Raw genomic sequence first — 12,494 nt, 5'->3', positions numbered from 1 at the left:
TATTGTGATACTTCATAGCACAAAAGAGAAGAAAAGAATTACACAATTACATATACATAACAATTGATCATTCTTTAAATTTTATACATTAGATAAATGCGCTCATCGTGAAGTTGAGAAAACTGGACCCCTCAAATGGCTTATGCAATGGGACATGAAATTGATTTGTAGAGGCTTTGACAAGAATGTAATACATGCCTAAAAATCAACACATCAATATGCCATAAAACTGATGTTTACTCAAAAAAATAAAAATATTACCACCACCCCCTCCCCTTCGAAAATGATGGACAAGCTTTCAAATTTATTCAGAAACAACTTCGAATACATCTATGTTTTGTCATGATGATAAATAAATATAAATGTCAAACGATATCAAATGTAGGAGTATATCTAACACAACAATGTTTCTCGCATGGTAAATGTCACGCCTCGAGCTACCCCCGAGACGCGGAAACTAAAACTAGGACCACAAGTAATCCCAAGCTAACTCTGCTGGCATGATCATGAGCATACTAAAGAATAGTAAACTGATGCGGAAGCTAAATCATAATTTAATCTAAAAATATGGGAATAACCATATTCAATAGCTGAGATATTTGAAAAGAAACAGTTTAATACAAAAGAAATATCAACTCAATACTAAGCTGAATCTAACTATGTCTGGAAATAGACTCTAAACTGGACTAAAAATACTGGGACAAACCCCTGCTAAATCTAGCAAAAACTTAAACTATGTGACTAAAGACTGAAATGAAACTCATAACTGTTGTCCTCGGAGAATGAGGACTCACCACTGAATCTGCTGAACTGAAAATCAAAAATCGATCTTTGCGTGATCTGGATGCTGAGAACCTAAACCTACATCACGAGAAGATGTAGCGGACGTATGCGTTAGTACTTGAAAGGTACTAAGCATGTCGGATAGAGTAAAACTGAAATAAAACATAACTGAACAAGCATAAAAGCCAGTATAATAATCTGACATATTAAACTGAATTCTGAGCTAATGCAATGACCAATTTATAACATGCGGAAACTGAATACTGAATATACTGAAAAATGGTCAATGAAGGGAGTATGACTGATCTGTGGGAGCTACTAATAACAGATAATAAAACCAAATGAGCTAAATGTGGAGTTCGATGTATACGCCCCATCGAGAGGATCCAATATACCCTGCCAAAGGTTTAAAGGCATGCTGGCGTGATCACTAAAATGATTGCCCATAGAGGGGACTTAGAACCTACTTGGCTAGTAGTTTTAGGATTAATTGGGTACGCTAAACCCTAGTCCAACTTGCTATTATGCTACTCCCAATGAATACTGTAAATTTACTGATTATGTATGAGTTTCTGTAAATACTGGATAGCTCAAAATTAAACATGCAAACTGAGAATGCAACAATTAATCTGGTAATTATGCATTTATGACTAAGACATGTATATCTGAAGTATTTGAAATATGTGACCTAGCATGTGTACTTCAAGAACTAAAGAAACACAAAGCTAGGGTTCTGAAATTCATGCGATAGTTTGAATAATAAAATGATAATCTTATTTAGAACATATATTTGTATTCATGAAGTTCTAACAAAGTTCTAGGAACCCTAGGTCTAATCATTATAAGAGAATCAAGAACCTGATTGAAAACTAGGGACCCAATGGGTGAATGGAACCCACTAGTGAAATCCCTCATACATGGTGATGAAATCCACGGAAAAATACTTAAGTTTCGAGGCTGAACCTACTGGAGCTTGTGGAGTTCTTGAACTAGGGTTCTTGAGCTTTTTCTCCTCTCTTGCTTCTAATTTTCTAAGTTTTAATTTAATGATTTGACTTGGATATATTTTAATTATGTTTCTAGGCTTAAACTTACTAAAATATGATGATTTATGGTCAAAAAGACGTAACTTAGGGTTTAAACATAGTGGAAAAGGTCCAAAAGACCCTTGGGAAAATTATTGTCGGTCCAAACGACGGCCAGGAGTGACAGTTCATCGTGTGCCCAATGCCCTGTAATTGGGTCCGTCGTCAGGGCCCGTTCAACAGTCCTTTACTAAAATGGACATAACTTTTTATTTGAAGGTCAAATTTTATCAAGGTCGGTTGATATGGAAAGATAATTAAATTATATATCTGTGGGTAGGTCATGGTACACCTAATTCATTTTGTGCTAATAATTATGACCATTTGAAGTTGACCCAACTGCATTTCCCCTTAACTGTCTGCAAATTTTCCACCTACGGACCGTGCTGGTCATCCGTAGCTCTTGTCAGAGAGTGGGTGAATTATGGTCTCCATCGACGGTCATGGACTACGGACTGTCTTCTGACCTATGGAACGTCGGTCCATCTGTCGATCAAGACTCAGGCAATTTTTCCCGACTGAATTTTTTTGGAGTTTCTGATCCCATCGACTGTTGTGCAGGATGGACTGTCGTCTGTCCTACGGACCATCGATGCCACTGTTGGTCGCACTTGCAGATTTTTCTGAAAAAAAACTTATTTTTGGTCTATTTTGACTACGGGGTGTTACATTATCTCCCCCTTGGGAATATTCGTCCTCGAATGAAGACTAAACTAGCTGAAATAGAGGGAGAGAGTTGTATACCCCATTACTAAACACTGAGAACTGAGTTTATGACTAAATTTAGTTCTGAGTACATGCAAATACTCAAAAATGCAAGTACAAACTGAGGGGACATGATTCTAAGACTGAAGTTATGCATGAATGACTGGAAAATTGAAGAAGAACTATTACCTCAAGCTAGAGTGGAATCGGAAGGAAAGAGATGATGATACTTGGCTTTATGGCTGCTTCTGCTTCCCAAGTAGCTTCCTCTACGGACTGACTTCTCCACAAAACCTTGACTAAAGTGACTTCTTTGTTTCTCAATTTTCTGACCTGACGCTCAAAAATCTCAACTGGTACATCCTCATAAGAAAAACTATCTTTCACCGCCACACTCTCCAATGGTACTATAGAGGCTACATCACCCACACACTTCTTCAAGAGTGAGATGTGGAAGATCGGATGCACTACTCCTAATTCTGCTGGAAACTCTAACTCATATGCCACTTTTCCAACCCTTTTCAAGATCTTGAAAGGGCATACATATATAGGACTGAGCTTCCCCTTCTTTCCAAATATCATCACCCCTTTCATAGGTGAGATTTTCAGAAAAACCCAAATCATCAACTTGGAACTCTAGTTCCCTTCTCCTTACATCTGCATAACATATCTGACGGCTTTGGGCTGTCTTAAGTCTATCTCTAATGAGTTGCACTCTCCATACCATAAAGGATTGAATCTTTTCCTATCAAAGCTGTTTCACCTACTTCAAACCAACCAATAGGAGGTCTACATCTACGCCCAAATAAAGCCTCATAAGGGTCTATCTGAATGCTGGAACGGTAGCTATTATTGTAGGAAAACTCAATACGAGGAAGGTGATTATCCCAACTACCTTTGAAATTGATCACACAAGCTCTCAACATATCCTCTAAGGTCTGAACGATATGCTCTACCTGTCCATCCGTCTGTGGATGAAACGTTGTATAAAGGTTAACTTGAGTACCAAGGCCTTTTTGAAATGACTTCCAGAAATGAGAGGTAAACTGAGGACTTCTATCTGAGATGATAGACAAAGGAACCCCATGCAACCTCACAATTTTTTATGTAAAGCTTGGCATTGTCCGTCGCCGAATCTGTAGTCTTGACCGCTAAAAAGCGAGAAGGCTTAGTCATCCTATGAACTATCACCCAAATAGAGTCATGTTGTCTACGAGTAAGAGGTAACCCTATGAAATACATATTGATGACATGCCACTTCCAAGTAGGAATATCGATCTCTTGAGTCATATTTCCTGGTTTCTGATGTTCTACCTTAACTTGTTGGCAATTGGTGCCCTTACTCACAAAATCTGCTATATCCCTCTTCATGCCATTCCACCAATAGACTTCTTGCGGATTGCGGTACATCTTCGTGGCACCTGGATGAATAGAATACATAGATCTATGGGCTTTTGTAAGAATATGTTGTCTCAACTCGCCCACATCAGGAACACACAATATACCATGGTAGCATCTCCCCCTTGGGAGAAAACCTCCACTCTCTGATTATGGACTGCACCCTTAAGCTTAAGCAAGATTGAGTCACTGTCTTGATTTTTCATAACCTCTACTACAAAAGACAATTTTTCCCCATTCTGAACTGTTACACCGCTGTCTGATATGCTCATAAGGAGAACTTCCAAGCGAGCAAGTCTGTGAACATCCTTTACTAGCTCCTTCCTTTCTTCCTCAATATGGGCTACACTACCCATAGATAATCTACTAGGACATCTTCTACTACATTCGCCTTACCAAGATGGTAATGCACACTCATATCATAATCCTTAAGGAACTCAAGCCATCTCCTCTTGCGAAGATTCAACTCCTTCTGGGTGAACACATACTAAAGGCTCTTATGGTCAGTGAATACATCTACGTGAACACCATACAAGTAGTGTCTCTAGATCTTGAGTGCAACCACCACTGCTGCAAGCTCGAGGTCATGAGTTGGATAGTTCTTCTCGTGAACCTTAAGTTGTCTAGAGGCATAAGCTATCACCTTACCTCGGTGCATCAACACACAACCTAGGACAACTCTGGATGCATCACAAAAGATCACATAACCATCTGAACCCTCAGGTAGAGTCAATACAAGAGTTGTAGCCAATCTAACCATTGGAATTTGACCATCTTTTGAGTCAACCTAGTTAATTGTGAGTCTATGGATGAAAATACTTCCATAAACCTTCTGTAATATGCCACTATTCCTAAGAAACTTTCGATATCTGTAGCAGAAGTAAGTCTGAGCCATTGTTTTACTGCTTGTATCTTCTGCTAATCCACTCACATCCCATCGTTAGATATAATGTGACCAAGAAAAGCAACGGATTGTAACCAGAACTCACATTTACTAAACTTAGCGAATAACTGGCGATCGTTGAGAGTTTGCAAAACAACTCTCAAATGACTTGCATGTTCTTCCTCACTCCTAGAGTGAATGAGGATATCATTAATAAAGACGATAACGAACAAGTCCAAGTACTGTTTGAACACTCTGTTAATCAAATCCATGAAAGTTGTAGGAGCATTAGTTAGCCCAAATGACATAAGTACAAATTCATAATTACCATACCTAGTTCTGAAGGCTGTTTTTGGAATGTCACTATTTCTCACTCAAAGCTGATGATAACCCGATCTGTGGTTTATCTTTGAGAAATGGCTATCACCCTGAAATTGGTCAAACAAGTCATCAATCCTAGGGATGAGATACTTATTCTTGAGTGTGACGTTGTTCAACTGTCTATAGTCAATGCACATTCTTAGAGAACCCTCTTTTTTACTTACGAACAACACTGGTGCACCCCATGGTGAAATACTAGGTCTGATGAAGCCCTTATCTAAAAGGTCTTTCAACTACTCTTTCAATTCCTTAAGCTCTGTTGGATCCATTTGGTAAGGAGGAATAGAAATAGGCTGGGTATCTGGAAGGACATCAATTTCAAAGTCGATTTCCCTTTAGGGAGGGATTCCGGAAAGATCTTCTGGAAATACTTCTGGAAATTCACAGACTACTAGACTAACTCAAGAGTTGGGGTTTCAACGCTAGAATCCTTAACCCGAACTAGATGATACATATAACCCTTGGATATCATCTTTCTAGCCTTAAGGTAAGAAATAAATCGACCCATAGGCGCTAAGCTACTACCCTTCCATTCTAAGATTGGTTTGTCTGGAAACTAAAAACGAACAATCCTAGTTCTACAATTGAGTGAGGCATAACATGAGAGTAACCAATCCATGCCTAAAATGACATTGAAGTCTACCATTTCTAACTCTACTAGATCTTCTGAGGTGACTTTCTGAGAGATAGTGACAGGGCAATTTCTGTATATCTGTCTAGCTATAACTGGGTCACTGACTAGAGAAGAGACTGAGAAAGGTTCAGAGAGAATTTATAGACTAACACTGAATTGGACTGTTGTACTGAGTGACAAAAGACAAAGTCATGTCTATTGTCTTTCCACTAAGTGAATCATACGTGAGTCACATCCTTGAGTTGGTAGGATGATAATCTCACCTACCACTACCAATCACTGACATCACACCAAATATATATTTGACCTCATCAATGAACTTCCGTGGGTCCTTAACAACTTGCGACCCTAAAAACTTGGGCGAATTCATCCTAACAAAATCACAAACTCTGGATGCCACTTATTAGTCATTTTTATTAGTAGGAACTAGAACCTGCTGATTGTTCTGGTAAGTCATACTCTGAGCCAAAAGTTGAATTGGCTTTATGAAATTCTGCATTTGAACTTCCTTATCTGGTACTAGAGGAATTGCGTTACCATTGCGTGCATTAGCATTTCATGTCTAATCTCTACGAGAAGGCATGATCTTAAGCGTACACCGTCATGTTAGAATGAAATTTGATCATACCTTACGCATGATAAGAGTAACAAGAAAGTGAAGTTTTTTCTAAAACACTTCATATCCTCCCTCTCATTATATGTAGTGCACTTCACACCCATGAAAAAGAACTCTACTTAGTGTGACTTTTTCATACATCCTAGGACTCTTAAACCTAGTGCTCTGATACCAAGTTTTGTCACGCCCCGAGCTACCCCCGAGACGCATACACGGAACCTAGGACCACAAGTGATCCCAAGCTAACCCTGCTGGCATGATCATGAGCATACTAAAGAATAATAAACTGTTGTGGAAGATAAATCATAATTTAATCTGAAAAGATAGGGAATACCCATATTATATAACTGAGATATTTGAAATTAATGAGTTTAATACAAAAGAAATATTAACTCAATACTAAGCTGAATCTAACTATGTCTTTAAAAAGCCTCTAAACTAATCTAGAAATAATGGGACAAGACCCAGCTAAATCTAGCAAAAACTTAAACTATGTGACTAAAGACCGAAATGAAACTCATAACTGTTGTCCTCGGAGAATGAGGACTCACCACTGAATTGAAGATCGGAAATCGATCTATGCATGATCTAGATGTTGAGAATCTGAATCTACATCACGAGAAGATGTAGAGGACGTAATGCGTCAATATTTGAAAGGCACTAAGCATGTAGGATAGAGTAAAGCTGAAATAAAACATAACTGAACAAGCATAAAAACAAGTATAATAATCTGACATGATAAACTGAATTTTGAGCTGACTGGATGCAATGACCAATTTATAACATGCTAAAATTGAATACTGAATATACTGATAAATGGTCAATGCAGAAAGTCTAACTGATCTGTGGGAGCTACTAATAACCGATAATAAAACCACATGAGCTAAATGTGGAGTCTGATGTATACGCCCCATCTAGAGGACCCAATATACCCTGCTAAAGGTATAAAGACATGCTGGCGTGATCACTAAACTTATTGCCCAAACAGGGGACTTACAACCTATTTGGCTAGTAGTTCTGGGACTAAATGGGTACGTTCAACCCTAGTCCAACTTGGTATTATGCTACTCCCAATGAATTCTTTAAATTTACTGATTATGTCTGAGTTTCTGTAAATACTAGATAGCTCAAAATTAAACATGTAAACTGAGAATGCAACAATTAATATGGTAATTATGCATTTATGACTGATGCATGTATATCTGAAGTATCTGAAATATCTGACCTAGCATGTGTAATTCAAGAACTAAAGAAATACAAAGTTAGGGTTCTGAAATTCATGCGATAATCTGAATAATAACATCATAATCTAATTTAGAACATATATTTAATAAATTCATGAAATTCTGACAAAGTTCTCGAAACCTTAGGTCTAATCATGATAAGAGAATCAAGAACCTAACTGATAATTAGGGACCCAATGAGTGAAAGGAACCCACTATTGAAATCCTACATACCTGGTGATGAGATCCATAAATACTTAAGTTTCGAGGGTGGAACTTCTGGTGCTTGTGGAGTTCTTGAACTAGGGTTCTTGAGCTTTTTCTCCTCTCTTGCTTCAAATTTTCTATGTTTTGATTTAGTAATTTAACTTGGATATGGTTTAATTATATTTTTAGTCTTAAACTGACTAAAATATGATGATTTAGGGTCAAAAAAACGTAACTTAGGGTTTAAATAGAGTGGAAAAGGTCCAAAAGACCCTTGGAAAAATTGCTGTCGGGCCAAATGACGACCAGGGTTGATAGTCCATCATATGCCCGACGCCGGGTCGTTGGGTCCGTCGTAAGGGCATGTTCGACAGGCCTTTACTAAAATTAGCATAACGTTTTACTCAGAGGTCCAATTTTAGCAAGGTTGGTGGCTATAGAATTCTAATTCAATTATCTATCTGTGGGTAGGTCATGGTACACCTAATTCATTTTGTGCTAATATTTATGACAATTTTAAGTTGACCCAACTATATTTCCCCTTAACTGTCTGCAAATTTTTCACCAATGGACGTAGGTCCCACTACCGACCGTGCTGGTCATGCGTAGCTCTTGTAAGAGAGTAAGTGAATATGGGTCTCGATCCACGGTCACGGACTATGGACTGTCGTCTGACCCACAGACAGTCGGTCCGTACGTTGATCAAGACATAGCCTATTTTTCCAAGCTAATTTTTTGGGAGTTTTTGATCTTATCGACGGTTGTGTAGGACGGACCGTTGATGCCACCGTTGGATGCATTGCAGATTTTTTTTGAAAAAAAAACTGATTTTGGTCTATTTTGGCTACGGGGTGTTACATTAAACTATACGTTGCACTATCTAGAGGAATATCAATGCTAACAGAAAAGTGTATGTAATTACTGAACAACTAGATTGATGCACCGATACATACAAAAGAAATACTCTCTACAAGAAAGTATTAGGTGAGATTTGATTATAACCAAAATTATAAGAAATCAAATATGAAAAAACATACACCACATATGTGGTTAATGAAAATTATATTGGACGAATTCTTTGATTTGGTGAAAGAGGAGAGCATCTCAAAAACACCAGACAACTACTATAGAAACATTACTTTTGTATATATGAAGTTATTTGAAACACCAATATACAAAACATACCAAAAATTATCTTTTCAGAAAAATTGCTACTGCAATCTATGGTCACCATTTACGGACTATTGTCTGATCGGGTTTGTGGTTCACCATTGTAGTCCTCCCAAACACAACTCAAAAAAATTAGCTAAGTCTCAATCCATGGACAGACCTACAGTACCTGGTCTGTGTTCGTGGATCAAGACTCCTATTACCCAGCCTCAGACATGAACTATGGACGACTAACATAGATCGTCGTTCAATCTAGGGTCTGTAGATCAGACCGTAGGTGAAGGTTAGCAGTTAGTTAGGGGGAAATTGTTTTTAGGTCAACTTAAAATGGTCAGAACATTCAGCACAAAAGGAATTAGGTGTCCTATATATGACCTATTATATTATAGACAATTGAATCCTCTTTCCAGGGCTACCGAATTTGCTAAAGTCCGACCTTTGAGTAAAAAGTTATGCCTATTTTAGTGAAGAACTGTTGAGCACACTCAAATGACGGACCGTCGATTGAACGAGAACCCGTCAGTCCGAGTCGTTAATTGCTCCGATAACAATTATTTCAAGTTTTTTTGGTCTTTTACTAGTTCTTTTAACCACTAAGATACATTGTTTAAACTCTAAATCATGAGATTTTAATCAGTTTAACCCTAAACAGATAACTAAAACTTACCTAAGTCAAAATTATTAACCAAAACATAGAAAATTAGAAGCAAGAGAAGAGAAAAAGGTCAAGAACACTAGTTCAAGAACACAACAAGGTTCAATCTTCCATCCTTGTAATCTAATGTTTCAAAGTGGAATTCATCACCAGATATGTGGAATTTCACTAGTGGATTCCTTTCACCCATTGGGTCCCTAGTTTTTCGGTCAGATTATTGATTCTCTTATGATGATTAAATCTAGGGATTCTAGAACTTCAACATATTATCATAAATTAGTTAATTATATGTTCCAAGTCATATTACCATGTTATTTCTCAGATTTTTGTATGAATTTCATAACCTTATCTATGTATTTCTTTAGTTGTTGAATTACACTTGCTTTTGTGCTTGTTCAATTATGTTTTATTTCAGCTTTACTTTATCCTACATGCTCGATACCTTTCAAGCACTGATGCATACGTGCGCTACATCTTCTTCTGATAAAGGTTTAGGTTCTTATCATCGAGATCAGGCTTTGATAGATTCCCGATCTCTAGTTCAGCAGAATTAATGGTGAGCCTTCATTCTCCAAGTACAATATTCATGAGTTTATTTTCAATATTTTTAGTCCTTTAGTTTCAGTTTTGGTTAGACTTAGTTGGGGCCTATCCCAACATTTCTAGTAAGTTAGAGGCTATTTTCAAACATAGTTAGTTCAAACGTAGTATTGAGTTAATATGTTCTTTGTATTGAACTCATTAGTTTTAAATATCTCAATTATAGTATATCGGTATTTCCCATCTTTTCATTTTAATTATTATTTATCTTCCGCATAATTTTATTATCTTTAGTATGCTCATTATTATACCAACATGGTTAGCTTGGAACCACTTGTAGTCCTAGGTCCCATGTCCGCGTCTCTGGGGTAGCGTGGGGCGTCACATTATTCAAACACAATGTACACTAAATTTCAATTATTAAAAGGGAACACACGGTTTAGGACAAGGCATAACTAAGAGGAAAAAATTTTAATTTGTGCACAATTACTTACTGACGAATTGCCTAATAACAATTTAAAGATACGACGTAGGTCACTACATGCCCAACAAGAAAGAAGTGATATAGATTGTCCACAACACTAAGTATGACGTAGTAAAATATTAAATACATATTGATATGTTGAAACATAAAATATACATATAATATATTAATATCCGTGTATAGGGATCTAAAAACATAACCTACACGTGCAGTTAATCTAGTTTTTTTGTGTGTGTGATCTTTTATACGTTGTGCATCAATACCTCATACCTACTGTCCTTGAGATAAAACAAAATTATGTGGCAACATCAAAGTCATATATGAACGAAGTTAAGGACACAATTATTAATGCTTAAAGTCCAATTTGGAAGGTGTGTGTCCTTACTTTAGCAGTAGAGAACGAGGAGGAGGAAATATTGGTTAAGAACAATTTCAACCAACCTTGTGAGAATTCTGTTTGAGTGGACAGAAAAATAAAAATAATAATTTGTGTGGGTGTATTGCATCCCTTGAACTATCCATGATGGAAGTTGTTGCTTTCATACGAGATGAGAATTGAGGAGAGATCAATAAACAAACAAAATTAAGGTAGGCTAATTTATATACATTTTGTATAATTTACTTGTAAAAATGCTAATCCACTGATCTTGCAGCATTTAATGAAGACTATCAACACTAATAGTTGATAAAGATGGTGTTGCAGTTGATGTGGATGAAATACTTTCATCAGCAATATTCGAAGAAGATCTTTTTGCAGTTGTGAGTACTTTGTATAAGAAGTTTATGAACATGAAGAGGAGAAGATGATAGAAAAAGATGAAGAACGAGAGGAGGAGAAACTGGAAGAGAATGAAGAAGAAATTGAAGAGAAGAAACAAAAAGAAAAGAAGAGGATTAGATCAAAGAGAACAAACAAGAAGAAAAAGTAGAGGAGTAGATCGAAGGGAAGGAAGAAGAATAAAAAAAAGATGAGAAGATCAAAGTGAAAAAAGAACAAGAAAAAGAAGAGGAGAAGATCGAATTGCAGAAAGAAGAAAAAGAATCGGAGAAGCTGGAAGAGAAAGTAGATGAGGATAGTAATGAAAATTCAGTCAACGTGATGGGTATTGTTATGGATCTCAATGGTGAGCTAAATAGTGATGATTAAGGTATTTGTGATATTGATTTATTAAGGCAATTGATTTTTGAAGTTGGTTTAAGACAACTGGTTTCTGAAATGGTTGATTTTTTATGTTTATGTTAGACAATTAGTTTTTAAAATAATTAGTTTTTGGTGGTTGAATATTAAGACAATTAGTTTTTGAAGTGGCTAGATGATTAAGACAATTAATTTTTTTAAATTGTTGGTTTTTGGTGGTTGATTATTAAGACAGTTGTAAAAAGTAAATGTTATTTTTGTTTTGATGGATATTGTTGCAAGTTTGGAACTTTAAATTGTATATATAATGCATTGTCTTGCCAATTCCAAAAAGACTTCATTTTATTAATAGATTGTAATTCATGAGTAAAAGATATACGATTGTACTAATGCGTCCCTATTACACATTTCCAAAAAGCAATCACTAACAACAAATCATACCATAAAAGTTTTAGATCTTTCTTGTTTTCTTCAGTGAATATCAACTATTGTTTTGGTTGATCCTATATTTTTGATGTCTTTTAACAATCTTTTTAAATGATTTCTCTGCTCTTTGGCCTCTTTGATTAAACTCAATAGCAAATCAGTATTT

At 36.5% G+C, this 12,494-nt stretch overlaps 1 protein-coding gene across 1 annotated transcript; it reads right to left on the bottom strand.

Moving 5' to 3' along the window:
- Positions 1-2,768: 2,768 nt before the first annotated feature.
- Positions 2,769-3,155, bottom strand: LOC138340209 (uncharacterized). Its single transcript, XM_069291905.1, has one exon. The coding sequence runs from the start codon at positions 3,153-3,155 to the stop codon at positions 2,769-2,771; it is 387 nt and encodes a 128-aa protein (XP_069148006.1).
- Positions 3,156-12,494: the final 9,339 nt, after the last annotated feature.

Source organism: Solanum lycopersicum, chromosome 12 (genome assembly GCF_036512215.1).
Source record: "Solanum lycopersicum chromosome 12, SLM_r2.1".
Taxonomy (NCBI): domain Eukaryota; kingdom Viridiplantae; phylum Streptophyta; class Magnoliopsida; order Solanales; family Solanaceae; genus Solanum; species Solanum lycopersicum.
The sequence above is the reverse complement of the archived record's forward strand: the minus strand, read 5'-3'. Positions and strand labels throughout refer to the sequence as shown.